The sequence below is a fragment of the Accipiter gentilis genome, chromosome 22 (assembly GCF_929443795.1).
Source record: "Accipiter gentilis chromosome 22, bAccGen1.1, whole genome shotgun sequence".
NCBI classification, from domain to species: Eukaryota; Metazoa; Chordata; class Aves; order Accipitriformes; family Accipitridae; genus Astur; species Astur gentilis.
This window is the reverse complement of record NC_064901.1, coordinates 3,894,120-3,917,844: the sequence shown is the minus strand read 5'-3', so window position 1 is coordinate 3,917,844 and position 23,725 is coordinate 3,894,120. Positions and strand designations below refer to the sequence as shown.

General features: G+C 56.1%; 2 protein-coding genes across 2 annotated transcripts; one reads left to right on the top strand and one right to left on the bottom strand.

Annotated features, from left to right (window-relative positions):
* Positions 1-5,711: 5,711 nt before the first annotated feature.
* VRTN (vertebrae development associated) lies at positions 5,712-7,739 on the top strand. The gene has a single exon (XM_049825625.1). It carries the CDS (start codon positions 5,712-5,714, stop codon positions 7,737-7,739), a length of 2,028 nt encoding a protein of 675 aa, XP_049681582.1.
* Positions 7,740-18,273: 10,534 nt separating this feature from the next.
* On the bottom strand, positions 18,274-23,521 carry SYNDIG1L (synapse differentiation inducing 1 like). The gene is made up of 3 exons (XM_049825639.1): positions 22,922-23,521; positions 21,541-21,678; positions 18,274-20,027 (listed from the first exon to the last, which is right to left on the bottom strand). Exons 1-3 carry the CDS (start codon positions 23,348-23,350, stop codon positions 19,869-19,871), a joined length of 726 nt encoding a protein of 241 aa, XP_049681596.1. The 5' UTR covers positions 23,351-23,521; the 3' UTR covers positions 18,274-19,868.
* Between the last annotated feature and the right edge of the window lie 204 nt (positions 23,522-23,725).

Below are 23,725 nucleotides of genomic sequence, written 5' to 3'. Positions count from 1 at the left end.
AGAACTGCCCAGGCTGTCTCTTTGTGTGTTTTCCAGCTCCTATGTTAATCACTGACCCTGCTGACTCCGGCATTTACCAGTGTCTCACTGCCCTGTGAGCACCGCTTTGCATTTGCAACCAAAGAAGTTAAAAGGATGAAGGATGAGAAGGGGAGCTCAGCAGCTGTGTATATGAACACCAGCCTGCCAGGGAAAAGATCCAGGACTGGCCAGGTTAATAGCAAGAGTGGAGCTGGCTTTGGAGATAGGAAGATTGCTTGAGGAGGGAAAAAGCTCACCAGGGGATGGTTTAGGTCTCTCTTCCTTGCGCTGTAGCTTTTCTGTGTCCAGTGAGAGCGAAGTGACCCCTGTGAGCACTGAACGCCAGGGTTCAGTGTCAGCTGGGGTGGTGGCTCCTAGCTGAGGCTAGGAGGACTCACAAGCAGCCAGTCCACAGCTTCCAGGGAGCCCATTCCTCCTGTCAAACACTCCTTGCCCGGCCTCCCCCTGCACTCCTGGGCTCAGATGTGAGACAAGAGAAGTAAGAAAAAATGCTCTGGGGTATGTGCTTCTGGGGGAGGTAGGACACACGGCAGCAAAGGTGTGCCTTGATGGGTGCTGCGATGCTTGCTCCTGGACTAACGTGGAAGGGAGGGCAGCAGGAGAGGGAGCTGGGCACACTTCCCCTGTTCGAAAGGTCCGTGTTTAGTTTTCTTCCTGAATTGCACAAGAATCCCATATGTGGTGTTTCCACAAGCCCTTCTACCCTCTCGTTGCCAAACGCTGCAGCAGAAACGAGCGCCACAGTGGGGTTCTCCACGGGTGGTGGCATGCAGGGAAGGAAGCCCTTGCTGTTTCTGACATCAGGAGTTACTTTGTGCCCCTCACTGGGTGGGGGGGGTTGTGGCCGGTCTCGGGCTGATCCCCGAGGGTAGGCTGAGGAGAGGAAACCAGATGCTGCTTGCAACCGGAGCTACACAACACAGGGGACATGAAGCCCTGAGACCAGTTGGTGAAGAGCCCAACTCTGCCCTGTTGACCAAGCTGTGCCCCCTGTCATTAGAAAGTACCCAGCCTTCACACCCAAGAGCAGATGGGCTCCTCAGGGACCCGCTTTGGGGTGGTGTAGCTTGGGATGAGGCAGGTCCTGGAGGAAGCTCTAGGGGTTCTGGACTTGTGAAGAGGACGCAGGGTGGAGCTGGTGTTGGCAGCTTAGCGGTGCCGGAGTGAGGTGCCTGGCGCACGGGCTGTTTGCACAGCCTCACGTGATGCCCGAGGGACGGGATGAACCCATTGTGTGAGCGGGAATTAAGGAGGGGGACCTCGGCCCTGAGATTAGGCTGGGGAGGCAGTGGGGCAGCGATAGTGGCGCGGAAGGCTGCTCCAGCGAGGGCCCAGGCATGGGCAGGCAGACGCAAGCCTGTCCAGGAGGCTTCCTAGAGCCGAGGGCAGGGAAAAGGCTGCCGTCGTTTGGGTGCCTCCCACAGATAAACGGGAAGGTTTTGAAGGGCAGGGAAGGTTTTGAAGGGCAGCACCGCTGAGCTTCGACAGCCCCGCGAGCACAGGGGTCCCACCAGCCTTGCCTTGCCGGGGGAAGGACGGGCACCGCTTGCGGGGGGGAGAGGAAAGGGTAACTATCTCCTAGCCAGCAGCACGGAGGGAGGACCACGGCCTCGGCAGGAGCTGGCGGGGACGGGGGGCAGAGACGCACGCACGGGCTGTGCCAACCCCGGGGGCTGCAGTGACACCCACTCGGGACCTGCCTGCTCCCCGTGCAGGCACTCGGCTCCCAGCCGGCAGCCCCAGCGGGCTCCGTGGTCTACCGCGCGGCTGCAGGGCACGGGGCAGGAGGATGCTGCGGGACGGGCAGGGTGCCGGGGAGCACCGGGGCGCAGCGGGGCAGGGCGGCGGCGGCGGCGGCGGGCCCTTTAAGCGCGGCGGCGGCGGGACAATGGCCATTATCACTTTAGCTTTGGAAGTGACCCCCGGCCCGCTCCGCTTTCATCTGGGCCGGGGCCGCGGGGATGGCCCGCTTCCTGCCGGGGGAGGGGAGGGAGGGGGCAGGCGGGGAGGGGCGGCCCGGCCCGGCCCGGCTCGGCCCGGCGCCGCACGCGGCCGCCCGCTCCCCAGGGTCACTGCGGGGCTGGCACCGGGGCGGCGGCGGCGGCAGCGGGTCCGCGCCGCTTCCTGCCGCCGCCCTTAAAGGTGCGGGGCGGCTCAGGGCGCGGGTGGGGCGCGACCCGACCCGTGGAGCCAGGTGAGTGCGGAGCCGGGCCGGGCGCCGTCGGGGCTGCGGCTCCCCGCCATCCCTCCTAACCCTGACCCCGCGGGCTGCCCCGCCGCGGCGTGCACCTTCGCCCGGCGGGCGGGCGCCGTGCCCTGGGTCCCGGCTCGGCGGCTGCCCGGGCACCGGCGGCCTCTCCCCCGCCCCGGGGCTGTCCGTCCCTTTGTCTCCCGGGCGAGGGGAGCGGCCGCCCGTGCTCCCACCCGGGGCGCAGGGCCGTCCCCGTGTCGGGGGCGGCCGCGCGGAGCCGCCTCCGCCGCGTTCGGGAGAGGCGGGGGCGGCCGCGGGGGCGGCCGCGGGTGCGCGCTCACGGGTGGACGGGGCTGGAGGCGGCTGTCAGGCGCGGCTTGCACTCGAGCAGTCGGTGCCCCTGCCCGAGGAGACGGCTGAAACCAGGCTTAGCTGCAGCGCTTTGGCCTAGGTTAAGGCGGGTCCGTGGCTTTTCTCTCACCAGGCGAGTGTTGCCCCGTTTCTGGGCTTCGGTGGAGGTGTGGGTGTTGACAGACGGAGCAGGCTTCTCCCGTTGCTAGTGCTGCTCACCCACCAGAACCCCCCTCCCTGGGATTTCTCCTGTGGTGGTATTTCTAGGGTAGATAGCTCCTTGAGGTTACCATCTCTGTTGTGCGGTTACGGTGGTTCAAACCTCCTCCTCTCAAACGGGAGCCTTTACTGCTGGGATGGCCTGAGCCCGCAGCTGGGGCTGGGAGGTGAGCCACCTAACCCAGCTGGGCTGGGGTGCCTGGACACCCCTGCCCCTGCAAGGCACTGGCGGTCCTGGGCAGCCAGGGCGGCAGGGGCTGCGGTCTCCTGGATTCCTGCTGGCGGGAGTGTTTTTGGGGCTGGCTCGGGGAACTTGCACTACTGGATGCCACCAGCCCATCAGTTTAGGTGAAGGAACGTGATCTGCAAGTGCTTGCTTATCTGTTACAATGCAAAAGCAGCCAGGTTAGGTAAAGCCTCCTTTATCAGTGGTGAAAAGCTCCCTTGGCCGACTCGGTGCTGAGGCAGTTTGGGGAGCACTTGCCTGTCGTGTTCAGCTGGCTTTGCTGGGGGGGTGTGTGGAAAAATGTTCCCTTTGCAGTAGGTCCTCTGTGTTGAGAACTGCTAGGTTTGATCTGGCTGAGTTCTGCTTCTGGCTTACCTGAGCCCCTCTCCACCCTGCCCTGGGAGCTCATCTGTGCCGCTTTAGCTGTGGGTTTTGCCTTAGGATTGCTTTTGAGGTCCTGTTGCTCTGGGCAGCAGGAGCTGGCAGTGACATTGAAGCTGTGGGGTTAACGCTGAAGGAAAGGATTAAATCCTGTGCCCTTCAGCTCTCCTTCTCGCCCTCCCTCTCCCCACAGGCTATAAGGGGATGGGAACTGCCAACCAGGCCATAAAGACCAGGATGGTTGCTGAAGTTCCCTAGCCTGTGTCAGCTCCTTACCCCCTCAAGGGGAAAAGCTTGTCTTGCCTTTCCTGGCTCTGCTGTCCAGGAGGTTGCTGCTGCAATGGTTTGGCAGGCCACGGAGAAGGAGGACTTGGGCTTTGCCAGCCCTGCAGCTCTCCTGAGGGATGCCTTTGCTTCAGCTCTTTTGCGTGTATGTTGTTCACCACAGGCTTAGTCAAAATTTCTCTAAACTTATATAAATTTCTACAAACTTCCAGGAGAAAAACAATACAGACCTGACCCAAAGGGACAACCACATACTTGCTCGGGCCAGGATTTTAGGACAAGTTTATCTCCCCTGCTTCACAGCTGCGTGCATTCTCCTGCATTGTCTCTGATACCCGATGATCCACAGCTGTGGGAGCAGCTGTAAGATAGGGCCCTGGCCCCTGACCTGCAGGAGACCGTGGAGGAGCTTGGAGCAGGGGAGGGGAGTCGAGTTGAGTCGATTTGGTGACTAGCTGTGGCCTGATTAAAGGCAAGGGGCAGCAGCAGCAGCATGGAGGCTCCCTGCAGTGAAGTAGCTGGGATGCAGCTGTGTGATTCTGTGGCACCTCATTTCGTTTGCTGTTTGGTCATGGCCAGGGGCCATGGATGCTGCAAGCAATAATAACCTTATCTGCAGCAGTGCGCAGAGCTGAGAATTAGGAGAGGTCAGGCAGGATGTCTGCTTTACTGCAGAGCTGCTGGTTTTCCTGCCTGGCTCTGCTGTTTCCCCATCTCCCTACAGAGCTGGGAGTGATACCTGTGAAGTGTTGTGAGAAAGTGGACTCTGGCTGAGATGTGAATTGAGTAGATTGTGAAGTGATGCCCTACATGTTGGGGGTGGCATGTGAGTGACCCTTAGGAGAAAATGGAGGAGATTGGGTTCCCTGGTTGAGTGAAGTGTTGTGGTCCCTGGAAGAAAACTAGCTCGGGAGGGAGAGACTGGGCTGGCTTGGGGTGAGGGGCCTGAGCTGGCTGGTAGCAAAAAAGTGTGGAAGAGGGTTGCGCTGATGGAACTGGATCATGGGGTAAGGACCGTGCAATCGTCAGCAAAGCTCCTGGAGTTTTGGGGGCAGAGTCACAGAGCTGTCAAAAAGCTGACAAAGCCGGGGATGCAGATCTGACCCTTTGGGTTGCCTGAGTGGGAACTGGCATGTGAAGGGAGAGAGGACAGGACTGGGATGGGCTCAGGCAGGGAAGAGGGTTCCATACAGCCTCTGAACTACCCACCCAGCGCTTTTGGGTTGCCTCTTGCCTGACCTAGAAGCGCTCCTTTTGTGGCTTCTCCTTGGCTGGTGGTATGTGTCTGCTGAGCAGCAAGTGACATCTAGTGTCAGCTCAGGAAGCAGTAACCGTGGTTTGGGCTGGCTCTGGCTCTGCTTCCCATCTCAGGTTTTGTGACCGCAGCTTTTGGCGCATGCAATGGGTGCAGCTGCAGTGCCCTGCTCTGAGGGAGGGGGCAAGCTCCTTGCCCCTTCTTCTGTTGGGCTTGAACACCTTGAGCCAGGTCCCTCCACAACCCCACGCAGTGTTGCTCTGTCACAGGTCCCTTCTTGCAGAGTCGACGAGCATTTCCCCTTTGAGGCACTGTTCTCCCTGGGTGCTGGTAGTGGGGTGGTAAAATGAAAGGGGTGGAGTTACTGGTGGGAGAGATGGGTGTAGGGGTGAGGCTGGGTGCAAAGCCAAGCACACAGGGGGTGGAGATGACTTGGCCTCCCACCCGGATGGATGTAATCACTCCTTAGTTTCACCTAGACAAATGTCTCTGGAGCCTGTGTGCCATGTGTACTGCCCACAGGAGGTCACTGGAGAGCAAGCTGAGCCCATGTCCCTGTCCCAGGTCTGCCTGTGGGGATCCAGGCTTCCTCCTTTGTCCTCGAGAGTGTGGGTGGAGGGGTGAGCAGTGGCCTTTCCTGTACCCTTTTCCCCCATCCTGTCCTTTGGGGAAGAGCTGGACCTGGATGCCTGGCCCCTGGCAGTCTGGAGCATGCACAGTCTTCATCTCCAGTGACTTCTTTCTTTTTGCCATCCTTCAGGATGATTCAGCGGCACCAGCTGGTTCAGTCTGTGCTGCAGGAGCTGCAGGAGGCCACCGAATGCTTTGGTCTGGAGGGCCTCACCAGTGCTGCACTGGAGGCAGAGAGGACCCTGTCATCTTTCTCCCTGCCTGGCTATTGTGGGAGACAGTTCCAAGAGGAGCTGGAAGTTGACCGGGTAGCCAGGAGCCTCTATCCTGAGGATGCCCCAAGTAACATGCTGCCTCTGGTTTGCAAAGGTGAGGGGAACCGCCTCTTTGAGGCTGCCAGCGTGCTGCTCTGGGGCAACCCCAGCCTCAGCCTGGAGCTGCAGGTGCGTACAGTTGTGGAGATGCTGCTGCACAAACAATACTACTTGAATGGCATGATCGACTCCAAGGTGATGCTACAGGCTGCCCGCTATTCCCTCTGCACTGAGGAGACCCCTGAGATGACAAGCCTCCCCATGGCTATCCTGGAGGCCATCTTCGATGCTGATATCAAAGCTACCTGTTTTCCTGGCACCTTTGCCAACATGTGGCACGTCTATGCTCTTGCCTCAGTACTGCAGTGTAACATCTACTCCATCTACCCCATGAGCAACTTGAAGATCCGGCCCTATTTCAATCGGCTCATCCGGCCCAGGAAGTGTGGCCCGCGAACCTCCACGCTCCACATCATGTGGTCAGGGCAGCAGCTCTCCCGGCAGGTCTTCAAAGCGCAATACTTTGTGGCCGTGGTTGGCCTGGAGGAGCTAGAACCCACAATGCCTTTGCCAGAGCCTCCTGTCCAGCCCATGAAGACCCTTGAGCTGCTGAACAGTGACCCCCAGCTGACCTACTCCAACCTACGTGACCGGTACAGCATTACCAAGAGCACCTTCTACCGTTGGAAGCGCCAGTCTCGTGAACACCGGCAGAAAGCGGCTGCCAGGTTTGCAGCTAAACACTTCCTCCAGTCCTGCTTTCAGGAGGGCAATATAATCCCCCTCCAGCACTTCCGACAAATGTTTCCAGAAATCTCCCGATCCACATACTATGCCTGGAAGCATGAGATGCAGAGCATGGTCAATGGTGATGCCTCTGCTCTGGCTGAGGCCCACAGGTTGCAGGAGCTTCACAGGGATGTCCCAAAAAAGGCTGATGTGAATGAGCCAGCAAATTCAGGGGGGAGCTTAAGATCCCCAAGTCCTTCCCTAGACCCCATCCAAGCAGGAATCTTCATGCAAGGAGCCAAATCCTACCTGGAGAAATGCATTTCCATGAACACTCTGGTGCCTTACAGGTGCTTCAAGCGCAGCTTCCCTGGCATCTCCAGGTCCACTTACTACAACTGGCGAAGAAAAGCCATCAAGGAGAACCCCAACTTCAAACCCCCCCAGTCTCCCTTGGATAGCCAGAAACCTCTAGCGATAAGCAAGCCGTTCCTGCAGTTGAAGCCAAGCAGCGTGCCTGTTAGGAAGAGGCTGAACGGAGACCGGCCAGCACCCAGGAGTCTCCTGCAGCTCAAGCCCTCTCTGTGCTGGAGAAAGCAGCTGCGAGACATGGCCAAGAGGCAGGTCCAGCAATGGCAACTGCCATTCTGCAAGTACCGTGTGCGCTACCTGTCTCTCTCCTCCACAGCCTACTGGTTTTGGAAGGGCAGTGGCCGGGCCCTCGGGCAGCATCGCCTGCCCTGGACCAGCTCCAGCCGGCCGTTGAACCGGGCACCTTCCCTGGCACCTCTGAGGGTGGAGCCAGGCCTCAAGCCTCAGTGCCACACGGAGGCAGCCACCAAGCAGCTAAACAAGCTGGTGCCAGCTACACCATACAATGCCACCATTTCGGGCTATGCCATGTCAGAGAGAGCCAACAGCCGGATGTTTGTGATGGATGTGATTGCCACTGCCCAGTTCAAGGCACAGGCCAAGCTGTTCCTGCAGCAGCGCTTCGAGTCGAAGACCTTCCCTACCTACAAGGAGTTCAGTGCCCGCTTTCCACTCACGGCACGTTCCACTTACTACATGTGGAAGCGTGCTCTGCATGATGGGCTGACGCTTGTGGATGCCTGAGCACCAGTTGCCAGCTGGCTTGGCCACAGCTCCTCTGCTGACGTGCCCTTTGGCTCTCTGGTGGGGTGCCTGGGCTGGGGCCCTGCTCTAACATTTGTTCTGGTTTGGTTTTGTTTTGTTCCTAGTCTCTGGTTTTCTTTTTGGTCTGGTTCAATCAGGTGTGGGAGCGTCTGTGCAGTGCCTGTTCCCAGAGACGGGAGGAGTGGAAGGAGAAGGCACTGAGCTGCCCCAAAGGGGATAAGCCAGGGGGTTGTCCTCTGTGCTCGGAGGGTGAGCAAGTGAGGGAGTACCATGCCAGTGTCACTGGATGCTGCTGGGCCTCTTGGGATGGAGGATGTGAAGGTCTCTCTGCCCCAGGCACTTGCTTGAATGAGTAATGTGGAGGTGCAGGATGGGCATGGAGGTGCCCAGCATCCCCTTGGTGAGCAGAGCAGTGCTGGCTCAGCTGTGGGTGAGGAGGGGCTTGGGGAGTGCTCAGCTTTATGGGAGGAAGGAGCATCTTTGATCTGGGTTCTGCCCAGCTAAGGAGAACACAAGCTTTGCTTGGGGTCAGCACTGATGCCATCTTGGCTTTCTGGCTCTTAATACCTGCCTCTGGCTACCCTGATCTTCCCTAGACGGAGCAGAGGCTGGTGGAGGAGGAGACGTGTTTGTGTCCCCATTGTAGTCTGTCTGCTGGGAATGCTAAGCTCTGAGCCGGTGTCCTTTGCAGGCTCTGGAGAAGCTGTCCCTGACCTTTCTGGTCTTGTAGCCATAACCTTTCACGCAATCCTTTACTCTCTCACAGCTGGCAGCTGCCTTACTTTCCTAGGGTCTCTCTTTCCTGGTGCTTGGGAGAAGGCAGAGAGACCAAACCTTGTGTGCCCAGTGTCTCTGTGTCCCCTGTGCTGTGCTGCAAGCTGAATGCAATGTGGATGTCTTCTTGCAGCAAGCCTAGATGCATGTATCTCACTTGTAAGAAACCAAAGCAATAAAGACTCTTCCACTTCTAGTTCTCTGCAGTTTCTTACTCTTGCTTGTGTGATTTCTGGGCAAGGCTTTCCCCTCCATGTCTGCTTCTAAAACGGGCTTGTGTGTGCAGGCTCTCCCTGCCCACAGCAATCCCTGCTCCTGTGAAGGTCCTTTTCTGCTTCCTGGGACCTGGTGGGGACCATCTGCTCAGTGGTGCTCTGGAGGCCTGGCAGGAGCTGTGCGCTCCCTGGCAAGAGGCCAGGACTTGCCTCGAAGATGGACGCAAGGCTGGGGACACTGCAGTGGGCACAGCTCTGTGTGTCGGCAGGGATGTGGTAGCAATGTCCGAGATGTCAGCAAGCGGTCCTGCCCTGAAGTGGTGGTGCTGTACTGGGAGGCTGAAAACAGCTGTTTGTACCTCTGCTTTGCCAGCATCTTGGGGTACAGGGCTTTGAGGGTCCCTGCCTGCCCAGGCTCTGCTGGGGGTCTCAAAAAATACTTGTCTCCTTCAGTGTGTGAGCTCCCCTGTGGTGTCTGCCAGCATGGCTGTGCAGGACTGAGCTGTAGGGCATCTGGGGCTGGCTGCTACTACTGCAATACCTGCTCTTATTTCCCACAAAGCTGCTGGGAGTCAGAGCACCCTGCAACTGTGAGGGGAGAGCCTCTTCAGCCCTGCACCTACAATATCAGCCCCTGAGGCTGGGTCTAACAGCAGGGCTGAGTCCTGCCTTTTTTTACCCTCAGGCCTTTGCAGGGGGATAGGGAACTTCAGTGACCTTGTTAGGAGATGCAATCACACTCTGCCCAGCCTTGCTTGCAAATAACTTATTTTTCTTTCTTTGATGTGTCTGGGACCTCTCAGTCCTTACTGTAGCCCAGTCCTGCTCCAGATGCCATCTAGCTTCCTTGATCACCACCCTCTTGGGGGGTTGGGGGGGGGGGGGGTGGAACCTGTGCTAGAAAGCCCTGCTGAGCTTTCCTGGGCATCAACCTGCTCGAGAAAGGGGGGCTCAAGGTCATCCTGTGGCACCCTTGAGCCTGAGCTATGTGGTGGGGCAGCCCTGGAGGAGTGGTGCTCAGCCAGTGGGGCATCTCTTCAGGTACCACTTAGCTCCATGTCCTTGGTGCCAGTGGGTTTTCACCACCACCCATGCTCACCAGTGTACCCTGCATTGGTCCCAGAGGAGGGGATCTGGGGCAGCGGATGCCCTGGGGAGGGAGGCACATGGGAAGCCAGGAGCTGCTGAGTAGTGCTGTGTGCTGCTGCAGAGAGTCCTGGGCACCCAGGCTCTGTGTGTCAGGAAGTAATTGGAGTAATTAGCTGCCAGTGACTTCTTACCAGTGAACTCCTCCGAGAGAGTAAGCTGGTAATTACTCCAGAATGATTACCCGTGTCTCCAAACTGCCAGAGACTGGAGATAGTTGCTTTTGGCTGCAGCAGTGGCCGTGAAGGTGGATGCGAGAACCCCAAGGCGTGCCCTTCCTCAGCTGAGCGGAGGGAAGGATCAGGGAGGGTGTGTTTCCTGACCGTGGGTGCTAACACAGTCCCCATTTGGGTGGCCCTGGGCCTGGGGCAGACTGTGCCCAGCAGCAGGGCAGTGGCTGGGGCATCCTTTGGTATGGCACAGCACGGTGAGTGGCTGCCAGCTGCTGCTGGGGGTAGATGGGCATCAGGAGAGCCTGGGGGACCCTCTGTGGTGGGAGGGACCTGGTGCTCTGCAGGGTGGAGGGATGGCTTCTCCTGCTTCCCATCACCTAACTCTCCCTGAACTGTGAGTGTTGTGTGCCTCACAGTGAGGTGTGGTTGCAGGATGAATCTCTCCTGGGTGCTGGCCTTGGGCTCTCTTCCCCCATCCTCCACCACCCCCTTGCAAGACATTGTTGAGGAACCTGGGTGAAGAGATCCAGGTGTGATGGTTCTTCTGCCCTTAGCTGTATGCCTGGGTGGGGCGTGGTGGGAAAATAATACTCATCCCTCTGATGGGTTTTACAAGTGCCCTTAAGTTTCTCCCTCCTGTGCGTTGATGGCAGCAGGATCATGGTGGGTCTCTGCCAGTTGGCACCACCTAAGTGGTGGGTGCTTGTTATTTACTGATGCAGTTTGTGGCTGAGCAGACTTTAAGGGGGGGGGGGGGGTGTGTGAAATGCAGCACTTGATTCATACCTGTCATGCTGCTCTCACATTGAGCTGGTGGTGGGAGATGGATTTGAGGTGGCCTCAGCTGCTCCACACTGCACTGCCAGGCACCTGCCAATACATCTCTCCCTTTGCATACGTGGAGTGATGTTTAGCTCAGGGGTCACCCGAACTCCCTCAGAGGTGGATGCTTAAAAGAACTGACCCCAGCAAAGATGGAAATTAAAAGGTAAGTGAAATGCAGAGGCTAGGGGGCTGCAAAGCCCATGGGGAGCAGCTCCCTGCTTACCTGCAATTTAGGGCTCTGCTCCACCACTAATGCACCCCATTTCCATCTGCGGTAGGGGGGTTGCAGGTGCAGGAGGTGGGCAATGCAGCGCAGCAGAGCCTGCCTGGTCACTGTGCCGTGGGACTAGTTGACTATGCCCAAGCAAAGCTTTGGGGCACTTAGCTGGTATGTGTTAGCTCAAGCACCGCTTTGCTTCCAGATTTTGCACAGGCATCTGGTTTGTGGGTGCAAAGAGCAATAGTGTTGGTCTTAAAAGCATCTCAAGGTCATGAAAGGGCTGGGATTTGCAAGATAGCTCCTGTGCTTTGCTGGGATCATCAGAGTGGAGATGTAGCAGCAGCAGGAGGACAGAAAAGTCAGTGCCACCATTCAAAACTGCTCCTGAGCTGACAAGCCCATTCATTATCAAGAATATCTATGTGGGGACAGAAGGAAAGAAGATGAGGAGAAAAAGGAAAAAAGGGATCTTTTGGATCAGTCCCCTGCGTAATTGCCTCCATAGGTCTGGGCTACAAGCAACTAGAGCTGCTGAGCCAACCCAGCTGTTGAGACGAGAGTCTTTTTCTTCCTGCGCCCCCAGGGTATTTGTGGGGAGCCATCTGCCTCTGTCCTGGCAGGTTACACCAGCCATGGCCAGGTACCCGTTCCCCATTCTCCTACCATGCTTTCTGCCTCCTTCCCGTTAAAACCCATCTGTCACATGCTGTGGCTGGAAATGTCTCCCGGAGCCCAGCTGTGGCCCACCGCTGCCCTGCCGTTGTCCTTCATGCATATTTTTGCTGAACCGATTTGCCCTGTAGATCTTTAGGTCAGATTTGCCTTTTTCATGCTGCAGCGATGGCTCAGGCCTTTCCCTGCTGGCCGAGGAGCTCCCTGCCTGCTGCAGCAATTCCTACTGGCAATCCCATATCGCATCTCCCTGCATTTCATCCCATCTCCACCCATCCGGCCTTCAAGGTAACCCAGTTCCTTCACTCTTCTTCTGTATTTCCAAACTCTCCTGATTTTGTTTCGTTAGCAAATGGCAGCAAGGCACCCCTCCTTCCTATGCCAACTTGCTAGTGAAAATATGGAAGATCAATCCTCATAGAGATCCTCAAGGATTTTGCCCTCCAGCCCAACAGATCTCCTAAAATATTAATAACCTGTTAATACACGTCTTAGCTTTCTTGAACCAGCCCCCACCTGACAACTGTTGATATGGCATCATCCCAGTGGTTTGGCCTCGGTCCAGAAGCAGCATTCCCTGCCTTTCCTCTTCTAGAAAACAAGTGAGCTGATGTGTAATGCTAATTTAGCATTAGTCAACATCTGGAAAATGCAAGAGTTTTGAAGAAAATACTCAGATATGAAAGCACTTCAGGAAGGAAAAAATTCTATCTTTCTAGCCTAATACTGTCAAGAGTTTACTGCCTGTGCCTAGACTTTGATATATTACTTTGAGGGTAGCATTTTGGCAGATATTGCATTTATTTGCATTTCATTTCTCCTTCCTTGGCTTCCTCCTTTGCCCCTCTCCCCATCCCTGCTCCATCACTTCAGTAACCACAGCACTGGGGGAAGGTGGGAGAGCTGTGGCAGGACAGACACCTCCTGCCAAACTCAGACGCTTGAGAATAAAGTAACATCTTCCTAGCACTTCTCCCGCAGCATGAGTCTGGGCAGGGGGCAGGCAGGGAGCCTGCTTGTACAGCAGGAAGGATGGTGCTGGCTCTGGATCCCTTGCCCGTGGGGCTTTCCCTCAGCTCTCCATGCCGGGACAAGGCAGCCACCCCTTTGTGGGGCACTTGCAGAGCTGAGTGACCCCAGAGGTAGGGTGGCCTTCTTCTTTTCCATGCCATTACAGCTTGTGAGGGGTTAACCCCTGATAACCAGATTTCACAAGCCTGTTACACACTTGAATCACAGATGATACAGATGACATTAAGCACCATGCTTCAGGCAGGGGCATAGTTAAAACCATAGATTTTGTTGGCCATTTGTTGGCCTGTGGAGCTCTGTAACACTTGTCCACCCATCTGTGAAGACACGGAGATGTTGCAGGCAGCCTTTTCCTGGTGTGCAGACAGAGCTGTGCTGCTGTGGCTGACACCAGCATGCATGAAGGTGTAGCGCAGGTGAAGCATCCTTTGACTGTGAACCACAAAGCTGCCAGTCCAACTTCACAGATGAGGCTGAGAGTTTGCTTGCCAGAGGCGATGGTGTTGCTGTAACGAACGCCAACTTTGCGAGACACTGGGTTTGGTCCGGCCTGACCTTTTGATTAAGCAACAAGATTGGTTTAAAAATTAAGCCAGCAAACACTGAACGGATTAAAATCCAGTTAAGCACCGTGTCTCCAAAAGTAAAGAGAAACTCCCTGTGGAGCAGGGGTATTTCTGCTGGGAAGCCTCCAAAAGGCTCCCAAGGATGGGAGTGAGCTGAGCACAGCCAGAAAAGCTCCTGAGCACAAATGGGGGCAGGAGGGTTGTGTTGTCTGTGTCCAGCACTGGACCGGCCGCTGCAGGACACGATGGCATTTTTGGAAGTATTGTGGAAAAGCTCGGATGAACCAGGGAGCTCCGGAGAAGAGCAGCAGTGGGGAAGAAGACCCATACGGGAAGAGAGCCCAGCAGGTCAGCCTCTTCAAGGCCACAAAGATGACACTGCGGGGAAGGGGAGCTGGGCAGACCCTGGTGGCAGCAGGGTGGAGGGCTGGCAGCAGAAAGGAGCCCCGCGCATGTAGGACTGAAGCACCGTGTTTTCGGCATCAGTGGAAGTCAGCCATGTGAGCTGCTTCCCGAAGGTCCAGGGGTGGCTTCTTCTTTTGCTTGCTGAGAAAAGGAGGTGGAAAAATCCTGGCCATGCGGAGTGTGGTGGGGTGGGGCGAGAAGAGAGGCTCTTCCACAGCTGCCCCCACCTCGTCCCGCTCTCTGGCACGGATGGAGAGGCAGCACCAGCTCCCCTGCTCGGGGGAGCTTGGCCAGAGGGGAGCTTCTGCACATTTGGGGTGGGGGAACACAGACCCCATCTGGCCTAGGAGCTAACAAGTCAGGTGCTTCTGGCACTTGTTAGTCTTGAGTGTCCAAAGCTGCCACAGTATCACTTGTGAGGATATTTAAATTGCATCTTTAAGATACACCTTCTAAAGGGCAGCCCAGGCACCAACTACAGCAAAACTGAGGTCAGCTTAAAGGAGCAGCACATCCTCAAACATCCCTGCACCTGGACGCCATGGGGACATGGAGGGAGACAGTGGGGAGGGCGCCATGCAGGGGGACAGATGGGCAGTGGAGGGCGAGGCTAACACTCTCCAGTGCATCACCCTCACTAACCCAACCTCTCCCATGTGTCACAGCAAGCTCCATGGCTCGCAGTGGGCCATGGGGACAGCATCTGCCTTGTCCCCACCTAGCATTCTGTCCCCTCTCAGCACCACTTGTCCTCCTGCCCCATGGGGACAGCTCAGCCCCCCCAGTGTGTTCCTGCACGTGTGGCTACTGGAGGCTGTGGAAGAGGGAGCTGGTGCCTGCGTCTGCGGGGAGAGGAGAGGTAATGAGCCTCCTGATTTCACAGCAGCTGATGCCTAAGTGATGGCTCTTAATTGGCTTCTCTCTGCAGAAATTCTCTCCCGCCAGCCCCAAGAGAGATGGCATTGCCAGAGGCTGTGCCTTCCCGCACTCTCTCTGCTGCAGGCTGGTTTTGGGGATCAAAGGGGAAAGGATAAGCCAGGTGAAGAGATGCACTGCTAAGTGCTTTTTAAAAATTGTTTTGGGCAGGAATAGAAAATCTGCCCTGTCTTAGATAACTGGCTATTTTCTTACTGGATTACTGTGAAGGGGAAACACTGACTGTGCCATTAAGTGAGGCGAAGGACTTACTCTGCTTTTACTTCCATGTGTCTCTTTTCTCATAGCTTCTGGAGGGTACTATGAGGGTGGTGAGGCACTGGAACAGGTTGCCCAGAGAAGCTGTGGATGCCCCATCCCTGGAAGTGTTCAAGACCAGGTTGGATGGGGCTTGGAGCAACCTGGTCTAGTGGAAGGTGTTCCTGCCTTCAGGCAGAGGGGTTGGAACTAGCTGGTCCCTTCAAACCCAAACCATTCTATGACAGATGGGGGGAGAATCGAGGCATTTCTGCCCCACCAGCACTGGTTACAATCCTACCCTGCTAACAGGCACTTGCTCAGAGAGCAGGCAGTGGCTTTGCCTCTGCAAGGGGCTGCATCCTCCCAGGTAGATGAAGGAGCACAGCACAAAGGACATGCTGCAACCCACACCAGTCGTTTTCATATCACCCACCTTGCGGATGACCCTGAGGAGAGGCAGGTTGGCTGGGATGATGTGAGAGGACCAGTGCCCCAGTAGATCCCTTCAGCCCAGGACAGAGTCCCGCAGGGGTCCTGTGTCCCCCATAAACCACATCAGTTTCTTTTCCCTTCTCTGTCCTCTCGCCTCATCCCTGTGGGAAGAGGAGCGAGATCCAGCATGGCCTGATCCCTGCATCCCTCGTCACGACTCTCCAGCCTGTGAGACTCTCTGTCTGCAGCCCACGACCTCGTTTTGGCATGTCACAGCACTCAATGAGGGGTGAGAGGTGCAAGTGGAGCTAGGGGAAGCAGGTGGAGGCTCAGATGCACTGGTTGCTCAGATCAGTGGCCAAGGTGCCAGTGCTTTTTTCCTTGGCAGCTTTCTCCCTGGCTGCGTCCCAGAAGGGGGCAATATTCAAAGGGCAGCCCTGCCCTTGTCACGGGCTCCATCTGCCCCATCCTTAGCTGCTTCTGAAGAGAAATGCCTGCTGGGAAGTGCTTATCTTGGTGTTGCGGACATTACAAAAGGAGCCCAAGCTGGAAGCTGACATGTTTTCCACTGCTGCGAAAAGAAACCGAAGCCCGGTGCACCTCAGACAGCACTGCCCTGAGCTCCTGGCTGAGCGAGGAGCATCTCCAGGGCAGGGGAGGGATGGAGGGGATGTTCAGCCAGCTGCAGGGAGCAGGGCTGGTTCTGTCCCCAAGGTCTTCTCCTCACAGTGGGAGGGCATCTGGGACACCTGGTGATGACACTTCTCACAATCCAAAAGCCACCCAGCATGTGAGACGAGAGAGGGGTATCCAGGCATGGGCCTGGGGAGAGAGGGCAGGGGATGTGCTTTCTGGTGACTTTCTGTGTCTGTTTCTTGGTGTCACTGGCTTAGAACGAGGGCTGGGGGTGCTGGTGGGGCCACGGGGCTGGGGCAAGGGCATTTGGGGAGCAGTGGGCAGGAGGGCAATGGGACAGGGTTGCTGGGGCCAGGGACTTGTGGGACCATGCCTGTGCTGGGGATGCCAGACAGCACCTGCATTTACAGGGACAGGCACCTGCAGCCCACTGGCGGGGAGCTCAGTTGCAAATAGTTGTCCTAATTTATGGATAATTACTTATTCATGAATGGAGAACGGGGGCTTGTTCTGGTATATCATAAGATCCTTAAGCACCTCTTGTGCTTATTTTTTAGAAAACTCTGGGGTCTGGGGAAAGACAGCAGGTTGCTGTGTACACCCTTGTAAGACATCACTATTTAACCACCACTCTGCCCCCCCCCGGCTCAGACAACCCCAAATCCTCCCTCGCCAGCCAGCAGGAGTCCTGCTCCACCACTGACCCTCTGCATGGGCGCAGACCATCTCTGCACTCCCTCCCCTTCGCATCACCTCCGACAGCTGCGACGTGCCCTGCCCCCCCTTCTCCTTTCTGGGATAGACATGTTGCCAGAATTCGAGGCCATTCCTCCTTTGTTCCAGATTTCTGAGTATCCCCTGTGGGATCAGGACCACTACAGAGCTCTGCCATGAGTCTGGGCGTCCCAGGTGGGAGAGCAACCCCTCCCCTGGGAGGACAGGAGGGAGGGGGCAAAGAGTCTCCTCTTCCACACCCACTGGTAGGGTTTAGTTTAACATTTATTTTTTTTTTTAAGCTCAATCAAATTTCTGAGCTTGCATCTTCACTGGCTGCTGTGCCTTGTTGCCTTTCTGCTTCCTTCCCTTCTGCTCGGGCGGCTGCAGCAGACGCTGTGAGTCTATAATAAGTTATTCAGCAGCAGTCTACATGATGGTCCTCGGATTTCAATTTCCACATGTTTCCCTTCAGGCTGTTTCCAACTAATTTCTCCATTTGCATAATTCCCCCCTTAGGGATGCTCTGGCACAGCCCCTTCCCCCCTCCTTTGACAAGATCATCAGAGATTCAGGCTATTAGCGGAAAACACTTTAATTCTGTTGGCCCTTTAGCCCTGTCCTTCCCCGTGTGTCTCCAATTAAAAAAAGACAAAGAGGTGGGTTGGGGTGCAGGAGGCCGGGGTGCCATGGGGAGTGGGCTAGGGGCTGCTGGCCCCCCACCCAGGGCAGCCCCTGGAGGGAACCAACGGGCAGAATTACAAATTCACAGCAAACACAGTTTCTCATTACCGATTCTGGTCCAGCAGCCCCGATGGTTTTGTCTGGACCAGAATCAGCAGGTAGCCCCCCCCCCCCATCCCTGCCCCCGGCTGGGGATGCTTGAGGGGGAGAGGCGGGGAGGGGTTTAGCTGGGATGACACTGAGCTGGGGGGGGTGTGGTGGGTCTGGTCGCCCCTGCTGCATGGGCATCCATGGACGTCCCCTTTCCTGAAATTGGGCTCCTGTCCTGCTCAGTTATTTGGAGGGACGGATGCCCAAGAAGGCTGAGCACGTGGAGGAGAGGGGAACAAAAACCATCCCTCAGCTGCTGGGCGAGGGTGAACCTCATCTTTCCTCTCTAAGCCACCTCATGCCTTCTGGACACCCCAGTCCTTCCCTGCAAATTTGGTCTCTTTCTGTCCACCATCAGAAGCAAGACCTGCTTATTCCCTCCTGATGTTCATATTCTTCTGCCCCTCTTCAAGCACATTTTATATTATGCTTCTACTACACACAGAGCAGCGTGAACATAAACGATGCTCCAGTCTCTCTTTCCCCCCTTAATACTTGTCCATCAACACATGGCAAAAAGCATACATCACCATCCCGCTCCCAGCACTAGCTGCTCGCTGTGATCTACATTGCAGTACATCTCCCTCTTGAGTTGCCCAGACACCAGCTGGATTATAACTTCTTTCGGGAACTGCATAAATCCCTCCAGGTTTAAGTGAGCTCAGCACTCCTGCAAAGCTCACCTCTTCCCTAGCCAGCTCCATGTCCTTATAAACAGTCTTTTTTCCTGCTTTTTTTTATTTATTAGCTCTTTCATGTTATAAAACGTAATGGGAACTTTCAGACCAGCTTCTGAACAGGTCTCTGATGTGCTCCTCTCTTTCATGGCTCAAGTACAACATCAATTGCAGACATTAACATGCTTCTCTAGAATGAAATGTACATTTGAATGGCACCCAGCTCAAGGAACATGCTGTGCCTCTTGGAGAGCTGGCTGCAGCCCACCCAGAAACCCTGGTGAGGGGGTGGTGGATGCCCAGAGTCTGCCTGCAGCCCCCTGCGCATGGGGGAAGGAGGCGGCAGGGGAGCCATGGCCAGGGCAAGGGACAGTCAAGGTGGTTGCTGGGGAGGGGGGTGAAGCAGGGCCTTTTAACGCCAGCCCTTTGGGGCAGTCATTTCCTTCACACCCACCTCTGACAATATACAAATTAGCAAAGGTAAGGTGTGAGTGGGGATGCATGGGATTTCCTTGTCAGCAGGGCCTGTGGATGGATGGAGATACCCCTCTCCAAGGCATGAGAAGTGTGTCGGGGTCACCCCTGTGTCTCAGGCACCCTCCAAGTCTTCCCCCTCTCTGGATCTCATCCCCTGGCAAACAGCACTCCCACCCCAGGCTCTGTGTTTCACGTCAGCCTTTTCTTTCCATCCCTCTTTGTGTGCGAGGCCCTGACCTAGTGCCGAGAGTGGAGTCCTTCAGGACCCCACCCATCCCAGGTCACTTCTTGGGTAGAAATTGCCATTACAAGTATTTTCAGGGCCCAGCACTGTGGGAGACCAACCTTATGGGGACTCCTACTTGCAATTATCATGACAGTCATTATTAACACAGAGAACACCTTGTTGTCTTTGCCAGCTTGCTCTAACTGGAGTTAGATGGGAGTGATGGTGTGCAACCACCAGCCAGTCTTCCTCCTTGTTTTTTGCCTGGGATGGGCCAGCGACTGGGATGTCCCCTGGATCAGGGGTCTGTCTGCAGAGGGATGTGGAGAGCATGCCCTTTGGTCATGTCCATGCTGCAGTTGTCCTCCTGCTTTGCTGCAGCTGAGGGGCCAGGTGCCACCCCGTGACACTGAAATGAGAATGTTGTCCCCATCATGGGAGTCTGGAGACCTCAGTAGGACCCCAGCCTCCCGGGGCCATTCCCCAGTGCCATATCCCCTCTTCTCCCTGTGTGCCCCCTTCATGGGACAAGCATGGGCACCAGCGGTGCATCTCCTGGCTGTGGGGCTGGGAGGGAAAACAGTGGCCCTGGAGCAGGGGTGGTGGCACCAGCCCAGCAGCAGCACGCAGCATCTCTCCTGCATGTCGTCCAGCAGGCAAATGTGCTCCTCCTGGTCCTAGCAGCCAAGCCGGTGCCCAATTCCCTGCTGTCGGATGGTGGCACTCCACAGCCTCGGGGAAAATGGGAGTCTACTGTTTGTCTGAAAGGGGAAAGAGCCTGCGCAGGGCATCCAAGCCGGGGTCATGCCGTGCAAACAGCCCTTGCAGGCACTGGCGCCCTGTGCTCCGCAGGAAAGCTCAGTCCCAGGAGGGCCACGGCCAGGGCGGCACTGATATGTGGGTGGCAGCTATACGTGGCCCCCTTTGGAGAGATAAGCAATTAGCGCTACCACCACCCCGACGTACACTCCTGTGCCGATGGTTATGGAGAGCGCAGCGAGGAAGAGAGCTCGGCGAGAAGCTGAACTGGCCAGATGGAAATCTCCTTTGGAGACAGCCTTGCTGGTCTGGAAGGAGAAGAAATGCTCATTGGTCACAGCAGTACCAACCTGGCCTTTTAGCCTGTGTGCAGTCATTTCACTACTGAGTCAGCCCCCCTTCCCTGGCTGGTGCATCTCATGAAGGCTGGGGACAGACAGCAAGGCGTCCATCAGTCCGCTGGACCCTTGGAAGACCAGGCAAACGATCAGTGCGTGGGATGACGGCTGTGTGGTACTGACTAGATACCAATATACCCTATACAGACATATAATGCGTACTGCTTAGTCTCAGGGAGCTGAATCCAGACAGCATGGCCTGTTGGTCTGGCTCTGCGCCACTTGATTTGGCCTGCATGGGTTTTTCAGATGAAGCCCATTTGCTATAGAAGTGCTGATGGAGCCAGCAGTGGAGACAGATGTGGGTGTTGGCTCTCCGGGCTGGCAACTTCCAGCTTCCCTGAGTGCTCAGGGCGCATTCAGCGCTACTCTTGGTATTACCTACTATTTGTGTTCAAGTTGCCATGTGGAGATCAGGGCACTCACTGTGCACAGACACTGAATAAAAAGATGGTCCTTGCCTCAGTGAGTGAACGGAAGTGGTAGTTATAGCAAATGGAGCTAAATATAAATTGCACAAAGTATATCATCATGTGGAGAGTGCACCGTGCTACCCTGCACCATGTGGAAAAATGTGAAATCGGCCCCTCCTCAGGGTCCTAATCAGTTAAAGCTTCCCCTGCCTCTCACCACCTCTGTGCCAGGTACTCATGTTATATACTTTTCCATTTCTGTTTCTATCTTCTTGATTTAACTTCTTAATGCCTCCCCCCTATCTATTCTTGGTACAGCAGCATCTGTGCAAATGTAGAGTAAATCCCCTGGCTCTGCATGCATTATTCTGGGTCAACAGTAGTGGAAGTGAGCCCAGGCTCTGGGCTAAGCCCTCAAGAAGGCAGCAGCTCCTCTGAGCTGGTGCAGTCCGAGGGCCACCACCCTCTCCAGCGTCTGCCAGCCTGGCGTTGGCTCACACAGCTTAGCCAATGCATGGCAGGAACAAGTGCAATAGAGGAGCTCTAGTGTGATACGGAGACCAGGCTCCTCTTTGCGCCCAGGCTCCAGAGCAGCCTGACTCCCGGGGCGCGAGCTGCCTCGGACTGGGTCATGGTGTAGGACCTCCGCCCTACTGGAGAATGGGAGGGCAGGTGGGAAAATGCCATTTTCCTGAGCCTGGCTGGAGGGTGAGAACCTGGGCAAGGGGCCAAGGGGAGCCCCAGTTCCCTAAATAACGCCCAAAAGACCCAAAGGAAAAGCCTGACCTCCAGTAACCTGCACAAGCGCTGGAGGGCTTGCAACCCCACAGCAGTCGTGGACACATCCAGAAGCTAGGAGCACCCTTTGCCTCAGCCCTCAGGGGTCTGGGCATGGCACAGAGATGAGCCTTAGAGCCAGAAGGGTACCCGGTCCCCTCCAGCGCTGCTGTGGCTTGCAGTACCCTTGCTCCAGCACTCAGTGCATGCAGGCAAGCAAAGGGATTTCTTACCCCTTGGGAGAAGTAGAAGGCAGCAATCCCCAGGGGCCAGAAGCAGCACAGCATGGAGAAAAGGGCTAAGCCCAGGTGGTCCCGGGGGGGAAGCATCAGGAAATGATCCTCACTTTCGCTGTCACTGGAGGAGTCGCTCTGCAAAACCAGATGGATTCAGCACATGCCCACCTCCCCCGTGCCGCCCTGCAGGCTGCATCCCAGCCCCTCTCCTCCCAGCTCCTGCTCTCTCCTGGCCCCGTCACATATTCTCATATGTTTCCCACCTGCAAATTCAAGGAATGAGTTTCAAAAATATTTTAGCCTCCTCAGCCTGGTTTGATCAGAAAAAATGTAGCTCAGCAAATTCAGGAGTGGAGTGGATTCTCGGCTCCCTGCCAGAGCAAATGCTGAGCTCGCTTGCTGGGGGTCTGGGATTTCCCTGGGAGATAGATAGTCTTAAACTGAAATATCTTCAGCTTTGGCAGAACTGGCTGTTTGTCAGCTTAAACAAACTTAAACAAAGTGCCTTATCCCCATTAGGGACTAGGAGATCGATATCCTGCTAAACTAATTTAGCAAGTGAGGGAAAGCGGTTGAATTGGAGCCTCCATCACAGGGGTGACGTGTCCTGTCCCCTTAGTGAGCGCATTGCTCAGAGCAGCTGCGGTCAGCCCTTCTGCCTTTGGGCACCTCTTGGCCAGCCACAGACCGGCCTGGAAGTGACGTGTCTCAGTGGCGAAGGCACACAGAGGTGGAGATGCCCCTGCTGCCATCTGAAAAGGCCACGCCACTGGCACCGAAAGCAGCAGAGCTGTGCTGGGTCATCAGACATCAGCTCCAGCAGGCTCCGGGGACTCGCTCCCACTTCTTAAGGTCCTGGGTGATGTTCCCAGCCTCTGTGCTGCCGCTCGAGCTGTGGTGGGGCACAGAGTGCAGCATGAGCCTGCTTTGCCAGCTCTCATTCTTCCTTTGCAGGATTCATCCTGTCTTTATATCTAAAGCTTTCTCTCGGCTGCTGCCATCAGGCCTGTGAATTTTGCTGTTATACAAAGATTGCTATTTCCCCTTAGTTCGAGTGCCACAGTGGCGGCAGGCTGCCCTTGTCAAAGGGTCCCCATATGCCAAGGGTCCTGCAGAGATGGCCCCACCTCACCTTTGCTCCATGCAGCCAGGCTGCCCTCAGGGAAGCTGACCTCCTTCTGAGGTCTGCAGTGAGGAAAAGGGAGCAGAAATGATAAGGAGGAAGAAGAAATATTGGGTGCACAGGGAGAGGCAGGAGATCGTAGGGTCTGGGGGGAAGCTCTGGGGAAAGAAGGGAGAATAAATGACCAAGGATTTGGGCTGATGGCCAGAGTTACCAGGGGAGGAGTTTGGTGCCATCCCACCTGGCAAAGCTCACCTCGTACTCCTGGAGCTCCTCTTCCTCCACCTCATAGGACACAGTTTGGATGCGGATGTCGCTCTCTACCAGGCAGGACCCTTGCGCCTCATGCCCATCGGGACCTTCGGATGGAGCCTCTTTGCTTTCCATAAAAGTGGTCTCGCAGCTTTCTGTCTTGCTGTCCTTGGCCTTGAGAGCAGTCTCATCCTTTACAAGGATGAAATTGGGGCCGTACAAGGCTTCAACGGCCAGCTGCAGGGAACTGGCATCCAGCAGCTGGTGAGTCCTGGCACCGCCAGTGTTTTGGAAGATGTAGGAATACAGTTTCCCTTGGCAGCGATGACTGGGGTAGTCCTGGCTGTGATGCTGGTGGTAAGAATAGCTGCTGCGAAGGTGCCCGTTGGCCTTGGCCAAGAGTGGGTTTTGGAGCTCACGCACGCTCTCCATGCTGCTGGCAGTGGAGGGGAGTGATCCTGCGGGAGCAGAGAGTGGGAGGGAGGAGGCTGTTATTTCAGCAAGGCGAGGGAGCAGAAAAGCCTCTCGCCCATGCAGAGCTGATGTCAAGATGAGGCTAGTGGGAACAGAAAGATGTGGCAATGCTGGAGAAGCAAGAGCCCTCCCCACCTCTCCACAGCTTGAATGCTATCTCGGCAAACTGAGCATCTCTTCATCTCTCCCCAGCTGGTAGTAAGATAAGGATGCAGCCCTGCAACGAGATGATCTGATTCAGGCTGGATTAAGATGAGGATTTGCTGTATCTATAATGCATCTTGAGATGGCCACGTGCAGCCTGACAGGAAAGGACCTACTGCATCTTTTCTG